This window comes from Populus alba, chromosome 17 (genome assembly GCF_005239225.2).
Source record: "Populus alba chromosome 17, ASM523922v2, whole genome shotgun sequence".
Taxonomy (NCBI): Eukaryota; Viridiplantae; Streptophyta; class Magnoliopsida; order Malpighiales; family Salicaceae; genus Populus; species Populus alba.
Window position 1 is genome coordinate 6954272 of NC_133300.1, and position 27138 is coordinate 6981409.

The 27138-nt window shown below is 28.4% G+C and overlaps 2 protein-coding genes across 2 annotated transcripts; one reads left to right on the forward strand and one right to left on the reverse strand.

Moving 5' to 3' along the window:
* Positions 1-2774: 2774 nt before the first annotated feature.
* On the forward strand, positions 2775-5542 carry LOC118048735 (polyadenylate-binding protein 2). The gene is made up of 6 exons (XM_035058540.2): positions 2775-2933; positions 3081-3183; positions 4119-4192; positions 4580-4771; positions 4921-5048; positions 5179-5542. Exons 1-6 carry the CDS (start codon positions 2880-2882, stop codon positions 5225-5227), a joined length of 600 nt encoding a protein of 199 aa, XP_034914431.1. The 5' UTR covers positions 2775-2879; the 3' UTR covers positions 5228-5542.
* Positions 5543-7603: 2061 nt separating this feature from the next.
* Positions 7604-8836, reverse strand: LOC118048736 (protein EXORDIUM-like 2). Its single transcript, XM_035058542.2, has one exon. It carries the CDS (start codon positions 8746-8748, stop codon positions 7858-7860), a length of 891 nt encoding a protein of 296 aa, XP_034914433.1. The 5' UTR covers positions 8749-8836; the 3' UTR covers positions 7604-7857.
* Positions 8837-27138: the final 18302 nt, after the last annotated feature.

Below are 27138 nucleotides of genomic sequence, written 5' to 3' on the forward strand. Positions count from 1 at the left end.
TGTCTGATTTACTAATACATGCTTTTAAAATTTCTAATAAGAAAATTTCCTTATTTTTACAAAAGAAAACTTCACTTTCTTTTTTTTTTTTTTTTGAAATGTATACACAAATCAATCAGACCTCTTTAAGGTAAGTTTTCTTATTTAATTGACTTTTAAATGTGCTTTCTCGATATCATAAGCCTCAATCCAATTAAAGCTAATATTTAATGTTGAATTTTCACCTTAAAGCTCATGATTTAATGAATTTATCTCTTCCTACATGTGAAAAAATAAATTTCAAAAAACTAAATAAAATATAAATTAGAATTATTTTCTTCTTAAAAAAGGATCTTTTTCTATAATTTTTCAATTTTGCTTGAATCTATAATTATTTTTCTTTTCTTTATTTGTATAATTTTGCATTATATTATCTAGTCTTCGTTATTTTGGTCCTATTTCTTTTTCTTTCTACATCTTATTTCACTCTTTGGTATTTTTCTTTTTATTTTATTTTTATCATCTTTCTTTCCCTTTTTCATTTTTTAATATAAACTTTACAAATAATTAAATAAATAAAAATTATAAAATTACATGGGAAATATATTTTTAGAATTTTTATTTTTTATGAAAAAAAAGAATGTCAAATTATGACATGAAGTTCTATAGACTATCTATTTAGGGATTTTGATAGCAGTTGCGGTTTAAAGTGTTTTTCGTTTATAAATACATTATAATGATTTTTTTTATTTTTAAAAAAATTATTTTTGATATCAACATATCAAAACAATTTGAAAAAAAAAAAAATAATTTTTTAAAAAATATATAAAATTTGAGAAAATACAATTTCAATTGCATTCAAATGCACTCTTCAACAAAAAGTTTCTTTGTAATTGTATGGTTAAGTGATTGAAACCGCGGTTTAGCAAAAATTGATATACGGTTGAATCACTTTATTTTGACTTCACATCTTTTAAGAAATAAAGACATATAAAAATATTTTTTTTATATTGTCATCATATCAATCATTTCCGGTGTATCTTCTTTTACAGCAGTTGTGACTCTCAAGTGAAGAATGTTTTGTAACAAAATCTACAAAGGGTTTACCATCAACAAAGATGTACGGGCTTGGTTTCCCCTTATGATTTTTAATTTCTCGATATGTCCTTGAAGAAAAATTGTATTATATATAAGTTCGGCAATTCTCAAGCCATTTATAATTTCACTTAAATATTATAAATCAAGAGATACAACACAAATTCTTTATGTTGATTGAAAACAACACAAACCATCAAGCCACGTTATAAGTTATGATGTAAACTTTTTAAAATAAATTAAGAAACCAATATATTATCAAATTTGAAACGAAAATCTATCATCTTCAATCAACCTGCTAACATTCTTGTCCAGGTTTGGGGAGTTTTCTCTTAGACTGGTAGTTTAAGAATTAGTTTGGCTTAGCTTGTGTGAAGATCATATGTGAGCTCTTTCTCAAACCTTTAAAGTTGAATGGTGGCGTAGCTATAAAGATTTTGAGCTATTTTTATATGAAATCTATGAAAAAACCTCATTTAATGTTGCAGTTATTGATGTTGTCCAAAAAAAAATACAATTAGCTTGGAGGCAAAGTTAATACATCGAATAATCGGTTAATTTCTTAGTTTTGACAATTTATTCCATTTTTCCTAGCTAAAATAACTAGTGACTGGTGCCTGATACATGCGAAAGGTTCTTGTTGGTGAATTTAAAGACTCCTTGATGTTTTAATAAGTATTTTTTTTTATAGAAAAATACAATGATATTTTAGAAAAAGACTAAAAATAAATATGCAATGGAGAATCCAAATTATGAACCTCTCGTTTGAATGATTTCTAGTATATTTATAGTTTATATGTCTTTTTATAAAGAGAGCATGCTAAAATATAAATAAAATATCTTTAATTTATCAGAATAATCATAAAACTTTAGATTCTTTAAAGCTAAAAAGAGTATGAACTCAACACCTGACTGAGCTTAGAGATGGTAGGTCTAACAGCTTGTCAGACCTATACATGTATAGGCTCATTGCTTGACTGAGCCTAGAGATGATAGGTCTAGAAATTTGCCAAATTCATACATGTTTGGGCTCCACACTTGATAGAGTTTAGAGATAATGGGTCTCACAGTTCACCAGATCCATATAATTTTGGGCTCAACACTTAGTTGAGTCTAAAAATACTATTATTACCATACTTTTATTTATTCTTTTTGAAATTAGATTCCAAATATAAACAAACAAAAAAAATATTGATACATCACTTATCAAACATCAAGAACAAAGCTCACGATCAACACCAAACAAGCACGAAAAATACCAGGTTTTACAAAGTTGAAAACAAGGCCACATGTAAGTTCACATGTTAGCTTTTTTTTTTTTTTTTCAAGAAGCTATGTTTTAGAGTTTTCATTCCAATTCTTCAAAGATGAGTAAATTTATACCTTATTTCTTCATAAAATTATAACTTTTTTTACATAAATAACAAATTTTATATGATAAATCTCTTTTTCTACAGAGCATTGTAAATTGGATGGACAAATGATCACATATCTAAGAACACATCGCACCCTTCATATGCACATGCATTTTGAAAAGAAAAGGGAAAAAACCCTTTAATTCGAATTGCTAACAATTGCCAACGGGTTATTTAATTATTTTGTAACTAAATAAACTGATTTATTAGTTTTGACAAACTAGAGGGACTAAAATATAATTAACTTAACCTAGCATGTCATGTTGTGAAATTTCCTTTTCTGCGGTGACCGAAGCAACAGTGGAGAGATTTATAGTAATAAAATTTCGGCATCAAGAATTGAGTGTCGCTCTCATTTCTCACAGAGAGAGAAAGAGAGAGAGGGACAGAATGGACGGTGACGATGTGGACATGGCCGCTGCGGAGACCGCCGAAGCAGTACCAGTATCTTTCTTTCCTTATTTTTCTTGCTTTTTTATTTGTTGGATCGGTTTCTAATTTTTACTGATACTAAGCACAAAAACTCTTAATTAGTTTCTGATTTAGAAGAAAATGAAATATCTAATGTTGGGTTATGATTGAAATCCGTAGGAACTTGATGATATGAAGAAGAGATTAAAGGAGATGGAAGATGAAGCTGCTGCTCTTCGTGAGATGCAGGCTAAGGTTGAGAAGGAAATGGGTTCTGTTCAAGGTTGTAACTATATATATTTATGCATATATTTGTGTGTATTTTGGGTATTTGCAATTATGGTCAAATGGGTTTTTGTTATTTTTTAATGGGTTTATGATTTATTCTTCTATTTTTGTCTTTCATTATCAAAAAGGGTTTATGATTTTTTTCTCTGCAATTTTTCTGTTGGAATTTTTTTCTTTTAATTAGTGTTGTGATAGGGATGATGGGGTTTTTTTGGAGATTGGAGAATAATGAGGTATTGTGGTTTGGATGGACTTGTTAGCGTGAGCTTAGAAGTCACACATTTGTGTCTTTGTGGTTTTAGGGTGAGGTCGTTTGTGCTCGGTAGATGGCCTTAGATTGGTGGATGTTTTGTAAGATATGTTCGTTGCTTAATGTTGTAATGAGAAGGGTAAGAAATGTATTGCCCATGTCGATAAGATTGGCTGCATGTACGTAGATATCTGAAGAATACATATATGCTAGTTGAGATGTTAGTTGGTTGAAACTTGAAAGTTAGAAATGCAACAAATTTATGATTTTGGAAAACTTCCCTTCTTGATATGAGAATGTTTTATAGACTTTTAAGGGCAAGAAATATTTTCAGAGTATTATGTCACGTTTTTTTGCAGTGATTCTTTAGCTGCTCCACTGAAAACTTAACAATGGTTTTCCACATTGGTGATCTGGATCGAACACTTTCTTTTTATTGAATGGTTCTATTTTTTACCATTGTCTTTTTTCTCTATTGATAATATTCCAAAGACTTGGCTTTTAAGTTAATAAGAGAGGTGAACTGTGTGATACCATTCCAAATTCCATTGCTTAAGATGTTTTATTACGCCTCCTTTATTGGTTGAAGGAAGGTGAGTGGGAATAATAACTGCAATAATTGATATTTGTTTCTGCATGTCTTTCTCCTTCTTCCTCTTACTGTTTCTATGTGCAATTAGATCCTAGTGCTTCTGCTACTGCATCTCAAGCAAATAAAGAGGAAGTAGATTCTCGATCAGTGTTTGTTGGTAATGTGAGGCCTCTTTTCCTTATTATCTGATTTACCTTCAAAGAATTGTTTTTAGTGTCAAATGCATATAGTGTGGATTATTTGGCTGGTGGCTTGTGTTGCATTTGTTGCTTAAATGATTTCTTGACCTGGGGACAATCAATCTTCTACCTGCCTTACTTTTGTTGTTTGGTTTGCTGTAAAAATAAAGCAAATGAAATTGTTAAAGCTGCACCCTTCATATTGATGGGATAAGTGCCTTTTGGGATTCAACTTGTACTATTGGCATACAGTAATGGGTAAGGGATTTGTTAGGTGTTGGTGCAAACTTAAGAGTTGTTTTGAACATCATTATGATTAACTCCAAGAAGCAATGCAGCTTCCTGTCTTGCTAACTCAACATGGTTGCAGGTGGACTATTCGTGCACCCCTGAAGAAGTGCAGCAGCATTTTCAGGCATGCGGGACGGTAAATAGGGTCACTATCCGTTCTGACAAGTATGGTCAGCCAAAGGGTTATGCATATGTCGAATTTGTTGAGACAGAGGCTGTGCAGGAGGCTCTCCTTTTAAATGAATCTGAATTGCATGGCCGCCAATTGAAGGTAAAGAAATTCTGTGTTTTTCTCCCTATACAATTGATAGCTTCAGTTGCTTAACCTTGATAATCGTAGGTTCTATTTTTGTTTTCTTTTTAATGTCTCAACCTCAAATTGATTTCCTCCTTTGTATTTTTTTGGCTTTGCTTTTGCAGGTAACTGCTAAGCGGACAAATGTACCTGGGATGAAGCAGTTCCGTGCTCGTCGACCCAACCCGTACATGGGGTTTCCACCCAGGGGTGCAATTATGCCTCCTTATCTCTTCTCTCCTTATGGTTACGGGTATGCTATCAAGGAAGTGCATTCAAAGTTTTTAGTGATAAGGCTCTTACTACCATCCTCGCTTGCTTTATTCTCTTTTGATATTTGAGGATCAATGTTGGTCATTTTGCATATTTCCTTTGCACTGCAGGAAGGTAATGAGATATAGAATGCCAATGCGTTACAGCCCCTATGGCTAAAGTATGGTTTTGCTTGAGACAGCATTGCCAGCAGATAGATACATCCTACAAAATTTGTGCTCTTTTCTTCTCACATATTTTAATGTTTGGGTGGGATGAACAGAAGACGTTTCCCTGCATGGGTTGAAATGGTGTAATGTGAAAATGGAGCTTTGTTTTGTTCATGGAAGACAATTAAATTATTCTTGCTTGCGTCTTCGGTACTGCCTATAAATATTCTATCTTGAAAGCTTCCTCTGGTTGCAATATTGTAGGTTTTGTTAGGTCCGTTCGCTGCTTCTGTCTTTTCTTTAATGAAGCCTCCTTTTTTTGTGAGATTTTTCTGTTTGAGATCTCAACTGATGGTGCTATGATTTTGTTTACTGTTTTTTGCACCGCAGTTTAAACCCTGTGAATTATGTTAGTAGAAGACAAGGTATGATTTTAATTTATTGGTGGAAAATATTTTTGAGTTCTTGCATGCAAACTTATTACTGTATATTGTTAGATTGACTGTTTGTGTGAAAAATAAAGCAAGTCTGAATAGTTAGGGTGCTAAGGCATAGATATGGTTTGATTTTGCGTTACAAATATTGTTTTTAAAAAATGAATTTTTTAGGTTAAAATTAATTTATCTTTTTTATTGTTTTGATGTGATGTTAGGAAAAATAAATTTTAAAATTATATATATTTTTAAAAAAACAATTGATACTCTTCAAAAATGGCTCAACAATACATGCTGGGCTTGACCCGAATAGAATATTTGAAACATACAGGTCACAATCCCTACAATAGTCTTAGAAACTTAGGGTGAGGGAGTCTGTGATATTTTTTATTTAAAAATATATTAAAATAATATTTTATTTATTTTATAAAAAAATTGTTTTTAAAATTAGCATATTAAAATAATTAACAAACATTTAAAAATAGTAATTTAAAATAAAAAAATTAAAATTTTTTAAAATATTTTTAAAACACAAAATATAAAAAAAAACCTTAAAAGCTATAATTTAGGTAACCTATGTAAGGATCATTTGTTGTTTGTTTTTGTGTGTGTGTGTCATATATATATATATATATATATATATATATATATATATATATCTTGGTTTTAAATTATTAATTTTTTATATATAGATTTTACATAAAATCATCTGTACGGGAACCATGTACTGTATAGTACCTTATCATTCTACTGATAGGGCAAAGATTTGTTCATGCGAAGAATATCTTTTTCATGCATGCTTGAGAAACAGACAAATGCTTTTTAGTTTTTACAACACTCTCGTACATACCACTATTAACAATGGCATAAAATGGATTTAATTTATTTGGTTGGTTTAAGAAACAACGGTAAAGAATTAAACGTAATTTTTCAAAATATTTAATTTTAAAAATATATTAAAATAATATTTTTTTATTTTTAATACAAAAATAATTAAAAAACATTAAAACAAATTATTTTAAAAAATAACATTTTTGTTCCTCAAAAACAAACACCAACCTCCATATACACAACGCACACATATATAAAAAGCTAATTAAGGTGCCGCACATGAGACACCAACCTCCATATACACAACGCACACATATAAAAAGCTAATTAAGGTGCCGCACATGAGGCTATCCTCAATCTCATATTTCATGTTTGTTTTTTGTTTGTTATTAAAAAAAATTAATTGAAAAACACTTTTCAATTAATGAAAAATACTTTCTAATTAACAGAAAATACTTTTCTAGTCAAAGAAAAATATAAGTATTAAAATGATATTTTTTTAAAAAAATAATAATTAATATTAAAAAACTGAAATTATCTAAAAATATAAAAAAAAATAATAATAATTTTTAGCTTTTCAAGCAATCAGTAATTTAAACAAAATATGGTTTCGGGTTCTCTTATTTGTAGAGATTTGGAAATTCTTTCATCGTGAGCTCATGTCATTGCCGTGACATTTGGAAGTTCTTTCAACTCTCCGATGACCAAAATCAGATGGATACAAAGAAACACGGCAGACAGCTTTCCTCGAATGAACCATTTTATACTTAAAAACAGGAATAATCCAAAAGCAAAAAGGCTTTAAACTCCAGCCTCTCCTATCTCCTTGGCACAAGTGTTCAAATTCCGAGATTACCATTGACTCCACTTTTATGTCTTTTGTATTATATTTACACAAAATGCTTGATCTTATCCTCTTGTCGGAATCCGTGCAGATGGCCCCCCCTTGAAATCATCGGTGATCGAACCACCGTGTTTATGGCGGTGGCAAAGAGATGAACCTCTCATCATTCCTCTAAAGCTGCCATGATGGTCTCCGAGCCCCCAGCATCATGGCATGCAGCCCCCCTTCCATCTTTTCCTAAAAGTTACAAAATAAAGCTTCCATGGGAATCCTTCCGTGCAAAACAATCCAAGCCAATCCCACTTTATACATTATTTAACATTTTTTTATTATATTATTTTCTCATCTGCATTTTCCATATTCTTTCATAAGGAGAATTTACATGTCACCCGAAACGACAAACAACCCCATGGCCCCATCGAGTGTACAATAAAGAAAAAAGAAAAACCCTATCTCTTACATTTTCCCAACAACTACATAGGTTTTGCCTTGCCTTGCCTTCGCCACGTGTGATTACCTTGATGGGACCCATCACACAAGTGTCTTGCATGCACTTGATTGTGGATCCCACATAGCAGGCAACATATACTTCCTTCCGTTCACGCCATAAGCATTGAAGCTAGCACCCGTGACCTTATCAACCAGGACTCGGCCAGGATAGCCCGGGTACGACCCGGACCCGAACTGCCCGGTACAGGCCGAAACAGCCTCCAAAGGAGCGGTGGGGGGTCCCTGAAAATACCCACTGTTGAACGGGTTGGTAACGGTGTTGGCCAACAAAGTGGCCAAGTTGATGACCATTCCGTCAACACCAACGTCTCCGTTGGGTGCTATCAGCGGTGGTGTTTGTGGGCCATAAATTGGCTGGTGGAATGGCCAGGCACACTGACCCGGACATTGGAGGTCAGAATTACCGACCCAAATGTACGTGCCCCGACCCGACCCGGACTTTGTTGACCCGTGAGTCCCACACCTGCTCATGCAAAACCCATCAACGACAACATCTTTTGCCGTCAAAACTACGTTGATAGAGCTAACAGCGAAATGGGTTTTCGAAGCCAAAGCTATCAGATGTCGGGACTTCAGGATTTTGCCGAGCGTGTACTCTTCATGAACGATTTGATGGCCTACGCTGAGCGAGGAGGAGCCACCACGGTACTTCTCAGTTGTTTTCCACCATAACGAGGTGGAAGGAAGTGGGGCCCCTTTAGAGTTCAAGGAGTTGACGAAGTCAACGATTATGGACCGCTGGATTGGTGTAAACTTGCCATACCAGATTAGATTAACGGTGATATTTCCTTTCAAGAGGATGCCGTTATGGTATTTCAGCACCAAAGGCTGTTCTTGAACCAGAGCCGCGAATGAAGGGGCAAGGAAACAAAGGAGAAAAGCCAGAGTGGCGAAGTTGTAATTAAAAGCCATCGGTGAGGGTAAATACTAGAGAGTAGATACTAGAAACTAGAGAGTGAAGGCTTCCTTTTTCTCGGAGGGATGGATTGTTAAGGATGAAGGGCTAGTGGGCTATTTATACGAGGGGGGCGAGTAAGGGAGACAGCTGGTGAGAAGGACACGTGGGAGGGTGTGGTTGGGGGCTGTAAGGTTCTTCTATGGTGACGTGGCAAATGGGCTACAGTGATGATTTTTTTGGGTTTGTGGAGATTTTCATCTCGTGGGTCGGAAAGAGAGAGGAAGATGAAGATGAGACTTGTCAATGGTTTTTTTCTTTCTTTTTTATTTTGGGTGTGAGTGGATGGATACTCACGAGCACTGATGATTTCTCGCATAAATTGATTTTCTTTTGTGCAAATCCCAAGACACTTGTGTGTATTATAAGTCTCCCTGGATGATTTAAATCAGATAATCCAGGAAACCAGAGACATTAAAAAAGATTAATTTCATATTTCTCAATTAAAATATGTTTTTAAAAAAACACATTTAAAAACAAAAATCACCACGATCTCGAAAACAGCTGAATGCAAAAAAAAAAATACAAGAATTAATTTAATTATTCAAACCTTAAGTTTAATCTCTAATAATAACAAGTTTGAATCCTTTTAATTTTACTGAAAATTTATATAATTGTTAATTTTATTATATAAATAAAATAAAATATAAAAAATATTATTTTAATATATATTAAAATAAAAAATATTTAAAATCCAAGCATTTGAAATTTATTTCTTTTAAATCCTTAATTTTTTTTTTCTATTTTAGCTCAAGCAAAACACAGAATTGCATAGGTCCTTTTCATCCCCATAAATAAAAAGTGATTATTGATGGGGTAATAAAAATATTGTAGTAATTATTTTTTAAAATATTTTTTATTTAAAAAATATTAAAATAATATAATTTTTTTAATTTTTTAAAAATTATTTTTTAATATCAGCCATCAAAATAATTTAAAAATATTAATTTAAAGAAAAAAATTAAAATTAAAATTTTTTTAAAAAATAAAACATAAAAAAAATAAAATTAAAAAAATTACCCCGTCATCATGAAACCTCTAAAAGTCCTGATACATTGCATCCATATAACCCTACAGGGTACCCTACAGTGCAAGGTTATCCTATAAGATCTGATACCGCTTCATAAATGCTGAAAGGGCCCACAGTTTCTGAGGATTGATGACATCAAGAATCAGTACACTGCAACAAAGCTTGCTTATTGCTGTTCGATGGTTGTGTCTCGGTGCTTTTTAAGGATTTTATTTATCTTAATATTCTGCTGAGCAGTGGCTCTAAAATACTGATTTTATATTCACTGGGACCCACTTGGCTCGGTCCCGTACGCTTTGTCTTGGTAGGCTATGGCCCGTGGGGGACCCCCACGAGGAGAGGGTAATTGCCCCTTTAATAATAAAGCCATGTTTATGCTGTGTTCTTCATTTTCCCTCCAAAAGAACAAGGAAAGGACAAACGTTTTTGCTTTCGAGGGAATCATATGAAAGCAAGCATCAAAATGTTTTTAAGTAAATTTAAATGTTTTTTTTTACCACTTTTTCTGCAATGTTTAGTTAGGTTTGAAGTAGCAATCACATTATCAAGAGTTTGATAACCAATGCTAGCTAGGAAAACAAATCAATTATGAAGTGAACTTATTTATACCTATACATTGAATCAATAATTAATAATGATATTATGATAAACATAATTATCCAGATACTAATACATAATTTGAATTATCGTTATGTACTTTAAAAAACCCTTTAAATATAAAAAAAACACTAAAATAATATAATTAAAATTCAAATAAATAACTTTATAAAAAGATATGGATATTGTAAAATAACAAGTCAACTCATGTAAATAAATATTGTCGCTCATCATTCTCTAAAATATAAAACTAAAAAGATACAAATATAAATAATCATTATCCATAGATATATAGATTAAATCACCACTATAGAGATACAGAGTAAGAAATCAACTACTCATAAAAAGATAGAAAACTTGATATGTTGCTAAAAGACAAAGTTAAAGACTTTTCAATTTAATTTTTGCCCAAACAATCCCAATTTATTATTTGAATTATCATTATATGCCCGAAACAACCCTTTAGGTATAAAAAAACACTAAAATGATATAATTGAAATTCTAAATAAGTGGCTTTGATTAAAAAAAAAAAAAAAGAAGATAAATAGCACATATTTTTAATTCTTTTGAAAACACAAACAGATGCTTAAAATTTAAAAATTAAAACATAAATAGTAAAAAGTTTTTAAAATAAATTATTAATTGAATAATAATAAAATTTTTTGACTTGTTTTGAAAAAAAAAAAACTTTATTTTTATTAGTTATAGACCCGAGTTCTAATATTAAAAAAAATGATCTTTTTATTGAAAGTATCATGACAAATAAAATCTATCTAGAAAGTTTTAACAACTAAGAAAATAATCTGATAAAATAATTATGTAAAAATTAAAAAATAGTTTTACACGTCAGATTATGGCTCAATTATGCAATACATGAACTTCAACGAGGGATTCTCCATGTATTACGACATCTCACTCGACCTTCCATGGCCATGCAATAATTTTGTGGAAGGGAAAGGTACAAATTGTTTTTTTTTATTAAATGAAAAAGGAAAAAGAAACAAGAGGCTTGGAGTTTGGAGTTTGGTTTGGGTGGGGCTTGGTTCGTGGTGTGGAAGGCAAAGGTTGCGGCCGTCCCAATAGTTATTGAAAGACTCCAAAGGCTGCCTTTCTGCTTTTTGGGAAAAGCAATATTGCAATGCCCGAGTAATGCCAAAATGGAGTGCCGGTGCCGACTCTTTCCACCGTCACACGTGACTTCTACTTTACACATTGATCGGCAATTGCTGCCTTTCGTTTCAACACCAAGACATTCCTTTTACTATCATTAATAAAAATATAAAAAATTATCATATTGTTTGAACTCTTGCAATTTAATTTTGTAAATTGCGTTTGGCACGGAGGTAATGTAGGATAAAAATTCACATTTTAGAAGATATCTAAGATGTCTTACAGAATTCACGGATTTTTAGTAACACTATTGGTCAAATAAAAAAAAAATTAAATATAATAAAAATATCCAGAATTATTTGAAATTTTTATTAAATTTAACCGTTGTGGATTAATCTTGAAATCTTCTAACTCGATTCTTTATTTATCTTGAATTTAAAATTAAATTATATGAGAGTTGTCTCGATGTAATCCAATATATTTAGTCAGTCTAAAAACCTATCATCTAACCAATTAAAAAAGTATGAGTATAATTGAAAAAACAAATTGACATAAAAATACTTCCTAGCCCAACTTATTCCTTAGTCAGGGCTTAAAAATAAACTATATAAAAGTTACTTTGATATATCAATAGTGAATTTATTTGATTCAAAAACAATCTAGCTAATTATATATAAAACAAAATATAATTAAACTTGAAATATTATTTCATACTTAAATTGACCAGTATAAATTAACTTGAATATTGTTTGACACTTAAATTGACCTATGTCAATTAATTATTTAGTTAATTCTGACAAGAAAGGCACAATTACCATCTACGGATTTAAACTGAAAGAAGATTGAGGTAAATTAAAGTAATGACTGAAAAGCTTTTCAGTTAAAAGGTGGTTTCAAAAAATAAAAAAAAATGTGGATTGCTTAGACAAATAATTAGAGAGCATATTATGGTTATACTTGTATTTTTTAAAAAATAAATTTATATTTTGATAAATTAATTTTTTATATATATTTTAAATTTTTTTGATGCACTAATCTTAAAATAATTTTTTTTTTAAAAAATAAAAAATATATCATTTTAATATATTTCAACATAAAAATATTTTAAAAAATAACTGTAACTCCACTCACAAACAAACATTATTATAATTAATAAACCATTAACCTTACCTGATTAATTTTTTTTTTAAAAAAAAATCATTTGTGAACAAAAATCCAAACTCTATCATTTCTTAATTTTCCAAATTCGAACAAATAGTAGAAAATGAAAAGAAGATGGAATCACTGGAAAAGGTGGAAAAAGTGATGTCAATTTCAGAGTTAAAAATAATCAGCTGATTTGTGATTACGTAGAACCGACAGACCCAGACTGCTTGGGGTACCTCTCTACCTCCACTATTCATTGCATGCTTCTGCTGCACTTATACGTTTGGCATTGCTTTTCATCAAAATTCAAAAAAAAAATTTATTAAAATTGAATGTGGTTTATACTTTTTGGATCGTTTTAATGTGCTGATATCAAAAATGATTTTTAAAACATGATGAAAAGCTATTTAAAAAGCAACCGCTACCACACTCCCAAACAGTAATCCTGTACTCTTTATGATTTTTTAATGTGATCACTGGAAGAGGTAGATAAAGTTATTTAATATTGTCCTTCCACATATTCTTATCGAATTTACTGCTAGTTCTTGACAAAATATAAAAATTGGAGACATGTTTATAGGTTAGATCATTTGTCGAGAATTAATGTAAAATTGGTGTGGGGTTATCTAAATTGGAGCATATAGTAAAAATGATAAATTTAAAATAATATTTAGGAGTTTTTAGAACATTGTTAAACAGATGTAGTGTTGTTTAGTTATTTATTATCTAAAGGTCTTATTTTTTTTTATTTTGAATAATTTTTTAAAAGTTGTGTTGTTGCAAATCACATGTCGTCTAATTATTTGATCTTTAATGATAATCAACACGAACTATCAATGAAAAATCTCATACGACTGTTTCATTTCATATAAAAAAAAACATGATATATATTAGTCTCTACGACTAGTAAATATCTAGTATTTAAGAGAGTATTAACCATTAACATTTTAGAAATAATACTTTGATATAAATATGAATATTATAATTTTATAATTTTATTTACAAAATATTTTTATTTCATAAACTTTACCTTTACTCTAAATTCATAAATTAAATCTTTATTAATAATAATAATACCACATACAACCAACTTATCAACTAATTTACTATAAAATATATTAAACTAATAATTGGATAAATGAATCATGCTAAGAAGGTTTTTCTCTTACTAAAGAAACCAATTAAAAAAAAAAATAACGATTGTATTGAGAGAAGGCGAGAAAGTATAAGAACAAAATCTTTAAAAACTACCCTGAACTTTAGTCAATATGAACTTTTTCACTAAACTTTGTTTAATCTAATTTGAATTTCTATTTGCCATCCCTTCATCTATATTATGATATTATGGTACAATCAATTAAAGTTTGACAGTACGTACACTTTTTAATTATAACACTAGATGCCATGCTGCGCGTTACCGTGAGTTTATAGATACCTACACGTTGTTGATTTTAAAAAAATTATACAAAAAAGAAAACTATTGCAATCAAGAATAATTTCAAAAAAATACTACAAAAATAATTTTAGAAAAAAATACAATCAATATTAAAGTATGAGAGTGCGTACACCCTTCAATTATAACATAATACGAGGATTAAAAATTTAAAAGAAAAAACTAAAAACTTAATTAAATTGAATATGACGGAAGGGTGACAGTGCAGAAAAAAAATTCTAACCAGAAACTAAATTTCTGTTGATAAAAGTTTCAGGATAATTTGAAAATTAATCAATAAATTATTAATATAATCTGAACTAATTTATTTTAAAAAATAGCATAATTTGAAAAATCACAATTATTATGTACAACTTTAAAATTTCATATTTCATTTGTGACTTTAGAGTTTTGGGTATTGCCGTACGACTTCTTTGAAAAGATGTGGCAGGAACAATTTATTAATTTTTCTTAAAAGTTATTTTAAATTTTAAATTTTAAAAATATAATATATATATATATATATATATATATATATTATCTTTATCATAGCTGTGATAAATATAATATTTATTTACTGGTAAAAGACAATATACTTTAAATATAAAATTATTAAAACTCTTAGGACTAAAATTAAAATTCCTTAAAATCATTATGAAATTGTAGAAGAAAATTTCAATTTAAATCTTTTATTGTTCACTCAATCAACAAGCCGTATATTGGAATTAATGATAAATTTAAGAACACGTCAGGAATGCAGAAATCAATTCAAGTGGTAGGGCCTTCTTTATTTATGAGTGGACGAGGGTTTATAAGCTTGGATGTGTGGCCAGATTTTCAATTAGCGTAGAGTACGGGATAAATATTATTTTTTAAAATAATTTTTATTTAAAAATATATTAAAATAATATATATTTTTTAATTTTTAAAATTTATTTTTGATATCAACACATAAAAAAACTAAACACATTAATAAATTAATTTAAAATTAAAAAAACTTAATATATTTTTGAGTAAAAAACATTTGAAACACAACTTCTATTTTACTCCCAAAATTAGTGAAAGTTAATGGTTGTAAGTGTGATTGTGATAGCGTGTTTGGAATTGTAATAGAAATTATTGTTTAAAATAATTTTTGTTTAGAAATATATCAAAATAATATATATTTTTTATTTTTTAAAATTTATTTTTCATATCAACATTTCAAAATATTCAAAAATACAAAAAAAATAATTTAACTCTAAAAAGGCTCAATTTGTTTTTTTTAAATGGTCCAACTGCAAAAAAAAAAGACACGATTTTGCTTAAAATATGTTTGTTCAAGCACCACAACCTTTTGCTTTCCAAAAAAAACTCAATTTTTTTTTGAATTGATATTAAAAATAAAATTTTAAAAATAAAAATATTATATTAATATATTTTTAAATAAAAAAATATTTTAAAAACCAACTATTATCATCAAACATTATATATATAAAAAAAAAACACTGAGTAGCTAGACTGGTCTGATCATAACCTGAAAATTTTTGCTAGATGGTTGAAGAGTTGGTGACCAAACTATTTCTCGTGGTTACTGTATCGAAGGCTAAATGATTGAATGTGCAATCAATTCTTCAAAATGAAAACAAAACCATCAAGTGGATGGCTTGAGAGGTGAAGATGAGAACAAAATCATCAACGTTGATCTTATATGCATCCATGACCTCAATGAATTGACGAGACATCAGATATTTATTGCGAAGCCATGCCCTACTTTCTTACGAAATTTAGGCACTGAAGATCATGCACATGTTTTTCTGTGACGTGCATTTAACGAATTGGGGTCGTGACGTGCATTTAACGAATTGGGGTCGTGCCGTGGAAAATTGTTTTGCCAAAATAGTGCTTATTTTTTTTTTAATATTTTTTTAAAAAATATATTAAACTTTGTGTGAAGAAAAAATTGTCATATAATCAACAAATTATCAAGGGAGGTTAAATTACTAATTGTCATTTTAATCAACAAAAAGATTTGTAATATAATCAACAAATTATATTAAGTTTATTTTTTGATATTTTTTTAAAATATATATTTAATTTGATGATATTAAATACATAAAAAATATAAAAATATTATCTTAATATATTTTCAAGTAAAAAATACTTACATCATAATATCAATCACGAATTATATTTTTTTGTGTGTAAAGAAAAAATTGCCATATAATCAACAAATTATCGAGGGAGATTAAATTACTAAAAGATTTTTTTTTTTCTGGATAATTTGGACATGTTCGGAAAACTTTAGTATACCGAAATTAATATAATCAAATTACTCTTATTCCTAGACATTAAATAAAAAGTTGAACGGCATCTTAAGTGGACTTATGTCCCACTAACAACATACAATGAGCATTGCCACTAACAAAATTGTGTGGTTAAGGTTAGGTCGAGCTCAGCCAGCTATGGAAGAAAATATACAGGGCACCAACTTGGTCATTGATTTGCCTCAATTCATAGAAATTGAGGATGGGTTGAAGAAGGAATCTGGACTTGGAAAATAAGAGGCTACATGGCCCGAGGGAGAAAGGGATTAGTAGCTAAGTATGATGATTATTATGATCATAACCACGCACCAAAAAGTCAAGAAATCAAGGAATAATCCGACTCATCTTCCTTATTGCTTTGGATATTGACGACTATTTAATCATTTAGGTTTTCAAGTAGTTTTCGACTATTCCTTTTGATATGTAGTGGGAAATAGCCCTAGTAGGCCCCTTTTAATAATAATATAGAAGAATTGAAAATTATACAAATTAAAGAATCTGATGAAGTTTTAAAATTTAAAATGCTAAAGATTGAGGTTTTTTAAGTGCTTGGATAATGAATAATCAACACGTTCACATTAATATTTCATTTTTGAGAGTTTACAAAATTCATGATTAGTAGTAGAAGACCTAACACTTGCAAAATATTTTATTTTTGTAAGATTTAAGAACCATCTGATGAGAAAGTTAATGACTTTTAATAAGAAATTACAATAAATGATAGAATGAACTTTAAATTTTAAGAATAAGAGTATTTGTTTTTAATAAATTAATTTGCTAAACTCTTATGTACTTGGATTCAACATGTAGCTGAGTCCAATAATATTGAATCTGATATCTCACTAAATCTATAAATAGTTGCTCATAAGAAAGATACAACATTGAAATTTTTTAATGCTTGACTGTTTATAATTGGTCTAAACCTATACTAAATTCCAAGATCTCCCAACTCAGTGGTCTATTTGAGTCTTAGATAAAAGGTAAGACTATTTACAAGCTATTTAAAGCCATCTTGAATATTCAAAAAAATAGAGAACACTCATGTTGTTTTCTCATAACAAAACTTATGACGGTTTTGTTTAATAATAAATAAGTATTAAATTGATTTGTTTTAGATTAAATATATTTTTGTAAAAACATTTCCCTTTCATCATCAAACACATACTTATTAATGAATAATTATTAGAAGATGGAACATAGTGGATGTCATGTGGGCTAAACTTGCCCAATAATTTCTTACTGTGACATTAGACGATAGCGTTTTCCTTTTTTGTGGTCAAAGACTCAAAGTCAAGCCACGTGATGACTTATCAAAGTTAGTTTGGCATGCAGCCGACTAGTCACTGTTAATCGCTAGCTAGCTTCCAGTTCGATTCGTACCGAACGTTTTGGTTTCTAACTGTGAGATGACAACTCTAAGGATGCTGCTATGATAGCGACAATTTCTCACGAAGATATAATAATTTATCACAGAACTTGTTTTATATATATATATATATATATATATATATATATATATATATAATTCCATTATTTTTTCTCGTGAAGGTTTGGTATGATCAAGGAATATAAGTAGTGTAGAATTTGATATTGATGATTACCCCTCGTAGACATAGGGAGCGTAGACATAGGGAGTGTTTGTGCGACAAGTGTTTGGAGTGTTTTAAAATGTGATAATGATTATTTTTTTTAAAAATAATTTTTTATTAAAAAATATATTAAAATATTATTTTTTTAATTATTTTTATATCAATATATGAAAATATATAAAAAAATTAAATTGTTTTGTAAAATGCCATTTCCAAACCGAGACATAGTATTTGGATGAATCCAACTCTGTGTGTGTTTCTTTTAACTAGATAAAATTAAACTAAGCTATATTAATTAATTTGTTACATTTGCTGGCTTGTGATTTGAACACTTGTACGAGGCTCGCATCTTTCTTATAAAATATATTTAAGCAATAACTTCATATTATATAATGAATCAATCTTAAATAATTCCATTATTTTTTCTCGTGAAGGTTTGGTATGATAAGCTTCTAATTTCTTCAGATCGTGCCCCACTTGTTTGTATTGATGATTACCCATAGACATAGGAGTGTTTGGGCGACAAGGAAAGTGTTTACAAGTGTAATAATGATTATTTTTTAAAATAAATTTTATTTAAAAATATATTAAAATAATATATTTTTTTATTTTTAAAAATTATTTTTAGTATCAACATATTAAAATGATCTGAAAGTATTTAAAAAAATAATTTTAAATAATTATTTTAAATTTTTTTATAAAATGTAATTTTCAAAAGGAGACATAGTATTTGGATTAATCCAAGTTTATCTATGTTTTTTTTAACTTGATAAAATTAAAATAATCTATATTAATTTTTAATGACTCAATCTTAAATAATCATATAGCCACAGCGAATTCTTTAACAAATACATAAGAAGTTTATCTTTATTAAGTAAGTAGCTATATTCAAACTTTTGGGGAAAAAATGAGGATAAACAATGATATTAATTAGAAACTTTTAAACTATAAAGGCCGAAGTGAAAAATTACAGAATTTATAGAGATTAGAATATAGTTTACTGTGTTTTTACCCCCTGCCGTTTCGAGATCAAACTATAGTGAACGCCAAAGGGGATATCATAATAAGAGCAGGATGTCTACTTTTGACATCCATTCAAAGATTTAGTTGCTTTTCCTTCTCATCCTTTTGTTTTAGAAGAAATAAGAAAAGATAAATGAAATAAAGAACTCGTATAAACAATTTTTACATGCTAAAATAAACAAAAATATAATAATATTTGCATTATCGAAGAACTTTAGTAATTCAAATTCGGAGTTGATTTTTACATTTTTTTGAAAAAATATCTATATGAGCCAGTTAAAAATATAATTGCGGTTATTTTTTAAAATGTTTTTTATTAAGAAATATATTAAATTAATATTTTTTATTTTTTAAAAATTATTTTTGATATCAACTTATTAAATAATTTAAAAACACCTAAAAATATTAAATTAAAATAAAAAAAATTAATTTTTTTAAAAATATTTTTAAAATGTAAAATCAAAGAGTACTAATCAAATTGTTGAAAAGATTATTCCAAAATCCTTCAATATGGCGCTAGAGAGGATTCCAGCCAGTTTGACGGCTGTTGATGTAATCTTTGCAGCTTTGGAACTTTCAAAAGATTTAATTAATCTTTTTGGGTTTTTCGATTTGGAGGCTGTAATCCAACTCACCATGCCAAGTATTTATTCTTGCACATGTTCCACGAAATATGTTTAATTATTTATTTTGAGATTGTTCAAGAAGAGATTTATTAGCTTTGGTCGACATACAAATTAATTTAAAAGATATTATTTATAATTAAATAAAAGAATGTATAATGCGCTCCTTATCTCCTTAAATTACTTTCTATTAACTAGCTGATTTCTTTTGTAAATAATGGGAAAAGAGAAAGAAATTGAGAGTATTTGAAAATATAGATTATACTCCGTGTTTTTTTAAAAAACTAATTTGTTTTATTTAAAAATTCATTTTTTATATATTTTGGATCGTTTTGATGCACCGATTTCAATAATAATTTTTTAAAAAATAAAAAAAATCATTTTGATACATTTTAACATGAAAAACATTTTAAAAAATAATTATAACCACACTCCCAAACAATTATTCTAGACCTAAAAACCATCAGAATCCAGTTCCTAAATTAATGTTTAGAATATCTAATGTCATAAATTTACTCTAAAAAGACCATGGATTGACGAGTTCTAAAATGCAAGAATCTAAGAACTTACTCGAAACGAAGTAAAGTAGCAAAAAGCAGCAGACAAACATCACAAGTTGTGATTTAAGTATATTAGTTTAAAACTTGGCCACATCTTGCCTTGAATCCGCAGACACTATGAGATTTGTTGGGAGCCTAAATGTTGTTTGGTAGCTTTGACGAGGGTTGGTTTGTAACTAGAAAAGAAACATGAAATGGATAGAAATAGAATGACGGTTATAGAGAATAACTGAGCCATGCTTTCTCATCGCAAACCGTGAAAAATCATCTTCATATTCATATAGCAACCTTGATGTGCACGGTTTTATTTTATGGGAAATTTTAGCTTGAATTATGAGTCACGGTTATTAAAAAATTATATAAATCACATCTAATCACATCTTGAAGTATTATTTAATAATTTAAATTATTAAACTGAAATGATTATTTAATATAATATTAGAAGTTTTGTTTTTCAAACAATTACGAGTTTTAATCTCATTATACTTATTCTATTTTATAAAAATTAAGTACAAGATAATGCAAATTTATATAAATTTCAAATTCAATGGAGCTTTCACTTGAAAAACATTATAGAATTATATAAATTATATATTGAGACCTTTTTTAATAACTTAAGCTACAACATTTTAGTGCATAATTTCTTGGAAATTCCATAAGGGAAAATAGTTTCCAACTTTCTGCTTTCCTATTGGTTTTATTTTTATATATCTTGTTGTATGTATGCAGTGTCGTGATAATCATCTTTCCGGACCAAGGATCGTAAAGAATGATGTAGGTGGAAAAGATAAGGAATTCTTGTCCTTTATTAATAGAAAAAAGAAGAAGAATGAGAGTCGTTACTTAGTATTTTGGTCATTAAAAACTTTAACTAATCTCATGGTTTGGGTAATGACACTAATTACGTAAAAAAATATATTAGTATCCCTAATATGTCTTACTTAGGTCAACTACATTATCTATTTTTCTGATAGAAACTAAGAAAATGTTGTATTTTCTAATTATTGGTTTGTTTAAGGTTTAAGAAAAGTTCTCTCCAATAAGGAGGTTCTTATCTTATCATGTTAAAAACTTAATTGTTCTAATGCCAATATAAAAAATAAAATGAATTGTCTTTTTATTTAATATTAAAAATATATCTTACGTATACGTTCATAATCTTGCATATTCAAAAGAAATAACAGAAACAAAATATTTTTAAAATGTAGACCAAAATCAATTGGAATTCTACAAACCTATTGTAAAATCCTTGCATATTTTTTTAAAAAAACATGCCAAAATATTTTAGATTTTTTTTTAAATGCTTAAATAACTTTATGATTTTTAGCCATATGCAAGAAAAAAAAGTATATATATATAATATATATATATACCTTTTTAGGCTTTGATGGAAAAAAACTCATTTTTCTTTGTAATAAAACTATAAGAAATAGGTTTAAAGAATGTTTGCCAAATACATCTTTAAACCCAAAAACCCTTTGACAAAAATTATGGAAAGCCAAACAGAGTACTGAAACCCTTTGACCCACCTTATTTTTTATTTAATTTTTTAACTTGACTAAGTTAACATGAAATTTTTGGTATGACCACAAACCAAATAAAAAATAGTTTGACCTGAAAAATAACCCACAAACAAAACTAAAGCAAAAAAAAAAAAAAAGATTAAACACCTGAAAAACACAAAAAACTAAAAAATTATTGAACAAAACAAATCAAACTCATAAAAAAAAAAAAAACACGAAGAACAACCAAAACAAACCCAACAACAACAAACCATATTTGGTCAAAATAAAGGCATATACATGTTAGAAAACATGAAAGGATCAATAATTTAGAATCCATTCACTTTGACCACCTCTTAGACATCACAATTTTGTTAAAATTAGTTTTGGTTTTAAACGAAAACCCTAAGGTTAAAAATCATTATAAATATGTTATTGATGCAAATAAACATTAGTTATTGGTTAATCATACATAAAAAAGGATTGTGTGCAAAGAAATGGATTGAAATAGGTCAAAATCAAGAAGTTAAGGCAATGTTCTTCCCAAGAACACAAAGAAGATTGCCCATAAACCTAGAAAAAAACCTAGCCATGCCTAGAAATTCCTAGCCACTGTCAAGCCCAAAAATAAGTATTTTTGGCTTCTAAAATATGCCTTTTCTATCCCAATAAGTTACAATAACATAAAAAATTAAGCATGAGGTACTAAATTCAAAAATCAACAACCTAAAACAACTTATATGTTCATGAAAAATGGATTAAAAATTAGTTTTCTATACCCATTTTGTGCATGAACAGCCCAACAAACCTAGGATAAATACCATTGCTTTAACATGCATATCTTATGCTAAATAAAAACTAAAACAATATTATATATCAAAAAAACTTAAATAGAAACTTTTATACATCAAAAACTTTAAAAGAACATCATTAAATAAAACAACACATCAACAAAGAAGTGAATGCAATATCATTTGTTAAACATTCCAAATATCTTTTCTATGCTTTTTACTATAAATGTAAACCAAAACAAATAAAAACAGGCCACAAGGAACTTACTTTTGGTTCTTTATTTAGGATTTGACAAAATTCAATTGAATCATTGTTATTCCAATTGTTTTTAATTGTACTCATAATTATTTTAAGACTTTTAATTTTGATGCAATTTTATCATTGTTAAACTTAATTGTCAGCCCCAAAGTCGATTACTATTTTCTTTTTAGTCATTGGTTCTAAATTTATGCATTCCAACCCTTAATTGACAAATAAAATTTTAGTTTCTTTAATTTAGCCCATGATTTGTTCAATTTTAACCTCTATATTTGGGTGTCTTTTTCAGCGTGGTCTTTAGTTTTGAATTTTTTTAACCAAGTCCCTAAATGCCCATCAAACTTTAATATTTATGCAATTAAGCTCTAATTTGACCAAATTAACTCTTTAAAATTACAATTCGACCCTTATATTTAATTTTTTTAATTAAAGCCTAAATTGACTTCAAAAATCATTTTTTCTTGCAATTAAGCTCTTAATAAATTCAATTAAACCTTGAAAAATTCCAATTGAGTCCTTAAATATCCAATTTTAAATTTCTCTGCTCAATTGAATTCTCCTCTGCTAACAGGGTCTTCATCAGTAAAAAATACACTATCAAATTTTTTAATCTTGTATATTTTGATCTTCGTCAACCAGTTATTAGCAATTCCTTAGGCATTCTAGTATATTTTTCTTAATGATATATTTTTGTAATTTTCTTCCAGCTTTTTTTAATTTTTTTATATTTTATTTTATTTATATAAACCCAAAAATAGATAATAACAAATCCCCTTCTACATCAAAAAAAAAAAAAAACTCGGATGCTTAGATTAAAGAGCAATCACTTTTGGCAGGGATCAGAAGACTTTTCTACGAGGATATTGTATTGAATTCGGGGACAATCTATGAACGTTTGCCTCGTGTTTTTTTTTTTTTTTTTTTTTCAAAATGATAAGCATATATGAGCGTGAAATGAGCTCATTCAAGTAGTAGGCATCCATGGGCTATATAAATTATGATTCATACGTTCTTTCATTTTCCAAGATTTCGACTATTGTTTACTTGGATAGATAAGCATGAACGTGCACAAGCAAACAACAATCATTTTTATATGAATTGCTGATGGGGTGGGGATCCATGAAATGAATTCTTTTAATTATTTGTGACAAAACCATTGAGTTTTCATTGTGATAAAGGCTACAGTTGCCTACAAGCAATTCCCATCACCAAATACTATTAAAATAATAATAATTTATTTTATTTTATTTTTTGACATCACTATTAAAACTCATATGAAAAACAATAAATTAGTATTCTTTGATGAAAAAAAATTTTAAAAATACTTTAAAAAACAACAAGTTGTAATGCCAAAATAAACACTAAAAAAATTCCTCAAGGAAGGTTTATCATAAAACTAAAATAAACATTATTTGTGGAAGTCAAAATTATCAACTCAAACTAAATATATAGTAATTTTTGTAACCATTATATAGCTTAGATTTTTGTATTGATTAGTATTAAGATTCTGAAAGAAATTATATTATTCCTCTAAATTATGTTATAAATAATGAAGCTCAAAAAGTTATTTCAAAAAGTTTTTTTTAATTTTTAATCTCACATTGGAATAATATTATCTTATTTTTTTAAGTTAAAGTGTTTAACCAAAAATATTTCTTATCCCACGTTGAAAAAACACAACCTTCTTTTTGTGAACAAATAATATATATCCTAGTAGGCTTCCAATACCATGTTAGAAAAATAAAACATTCTTCTAGTTTTTATATAGTAAACTTTGATATAGATTAGAAACAATAAGGAATGGGTGGTGGGCTTATACATATAAGGTTGAGCTGAACAAGCAGAAAACCTTTGGTCCCCCTTCGTGCATACAAGACAATGCCTATACTTTCTAGACTTTTTATCTTCACTAATAGTTTTCTTTTTTCGTTAAACAGAAGCCACTATATTTAAACTCGTAAATTAATTTTCTAACAGCTTTTGGAATTCATTCTCTAACAACTTTTTAATTCTCTCATTTATTTTTCTTGCTTATATAAACCCTGCATTATTGGAAACAAACAACACCAAGAAAAGAAATATTTAGCCTCTTAAACATTGCTGTGCCTTTTGCTTTCTTTCATTCTTTTGCTTGTTGTTTCTGGATCCCTTATTTAGAGGAGGAACCTGTTGAATCTTAGGGGATGATAACCTTTTGTTAGAGAAATATCCTTAAGAATAGTGTTTATAAATGCCATGGGTTTATTTGTTGTTTCTATTCATCATGATTTTTTAACAATCTTAATGATATTTAGTATCATTGATGAAAACACTATCGCTAGTAACGTTGTCGCAAATAACACTTCTGTTGTTTGAGAACAATGATGCTACAATCTCTACTTTCATGGTTCCTGTTGTGACCTCTTTTATTGCTCCACCTGTGTCGTATGCTAAGCCTTTCCCTAATATTTTAAAGATTGAACTTTTTGCTAGAGAAAACTTCATAAGGTGGCAAGAGAGGATCTTTGATGTCCTTGACATGCATGTAGTTGTTTAGGTTCTTACTCATCCTAAAACCAATGACAATGTCAAATCATGAACATATGAGAATAAAGTTTGTAGACATTCCATTTTAAGCACTCTCTGTAATGGGTTATTTGATGTGTTTTATTACTACAAGAAAGCGGAGGAGATATGAAGCAATATAATAACAAAGTATACTGCTGAAGATGTGAGAAAACAAAAGTTTGTCGTTGGAAAATTTCACCAATGCGAAATTATAGACAATAAATATATCAAAACTCAAATTAACGAATATCATAGAATGCTAGAAGACATGAAAGCTGGAAATATCAACCTTTTTGAAGGACTCATCATTGAAATATTAATGAAAAAACAACTCAACTCATAAAGCAACTACAAAAAACAACTGAAGAACAAACATAGACAATTATCTTCGATCGATCTCATTACCTCCATCATCATTAAAGACACAAATAAAAAGAAGTTGCAAGCTACTAAAAAGAATGAAATAACCACCAAAGCAAACTTAGTAGAAGGGAGTTCACATTAGAAAAGGTATGAAAATAAATTTAAAAATAATTATAAGTTCAATGGTAATAATTATGTTCAAACCCAAACCCAATAATTTTAAGAAATTTTTTTTTTATGTGGAAAACATGGCCACCTCTCATGTTAATTTCAAAATAGAGTAAGAGACAACAATCCTCCTAAAATTAAGGTCAATATGGTTGAGGGAGAAGACATCATTGATATAGTTATTTCTCAAGTCAATATGATGACTGATTATAAAAACTAGATTGTAGAATATGGTGCTATTAGGCACATATATGAAAATAAAAAATTCTTCTCACTCATATACATTTTAAGGAAGGAGAATAAATAGTTTTTCCATGGAGACTCAAGAACTATAAATGTTTTTTATAAAGGAAAAATTCTTATGTAATTGACTTCGGATAGGATACTGGTTTTGTTGGGAAAATTTAGGATCAAAGTGTCATTTGAATCTGATAAGATTGTAACGACTAGAAATTATGTGTTTGTGGGGAAATGATATTGTAATCATGGACTTTTTGTAATCAATATTGCTAATGTAATGAATGAAAATGCATCTTATTTTGCTTATTTACTTGACTCTATTGATCTATGACATGCTAGATTAGCACGTGTTAGTTTATCTTATCTTAAGAAATGAATTCATTTGGTTTAATTTTTTACTTGAATTCTTCATCCATGAATAAATATAAAATATGTGTTAAAGCTAAAATTACTAAGAAAATATATGTATATGTTAATAGAGAAATTAAATTACTTAGCTTAATACATAGGGACTTAGAAGATTTAAAACAAATTATGATTAGAGGAGGTATAAAATATTATGTGACTTTCTTAGATGATTTTTCAAGATATACCAAAATTTATCTATATATAAGTAAAGATGAAACTTATAGCATGTTTTTATTATATTAGACAAAAGTAAAAAATCAACTAAAAAATAATAATTAAAAGAGTTAGATACGATAGAAAATGTGAATATGTTATGATGAATAACTATTGTGAGAAAGAAGGTATAATACATGAAGTCATCCGAGTCTAATGGGATAGTCGAAAGAAAAGGTAGAACTTTAAAATAAATAATAAATGCTATGCTAGTTAATTCTTTAGCACCTAATAATTTACGAAGGGGAGCTATTTTCTTGTCACTTATAAAATTGAATTTCTTATAAAAAAAATGGTTTAATACCTTATAAATTATGAAAAAAATTACTCTTTTAATTATAAATATTTAAAAGTATAAGGGTGTCTAGCTAAGATTTTTCCATCTAAACATATTCATTTGGCTCCCAAAATAAAGTTGCCGACTTTGTGATCACTGCCTA

Coding starts and splice junctions, on each gene's coding strand:
- LOC118048735 (XM_035058540.2), top strand. CDS start 2,880: ATGGACGGTGACGATGTGGACATGGCCGCTGCGGAGACCGCCGAAGCA. Junction 4,193..4,579: donor GATCAGTGTTTGTTGGTAAT/GTGAGGCCTCTT, acceptor ACATGGTTGCAG/GTGGACTATTCGTGCACCCC. Junction 4,772..4,920: donor TGCATGGCCGCCAATTGAAG/GTAAAGAAATTC, acceptor TTGCTTTTGCAG/GTAACTGCTAAGCGGACAAA.
- LOC118048736 (XM_035058542.2), bottom strand. CDS start 8,748: ATGGCTTTTAATTACAACTTCGCCACTCTGGCTTTTCTCCTTTGTTTC.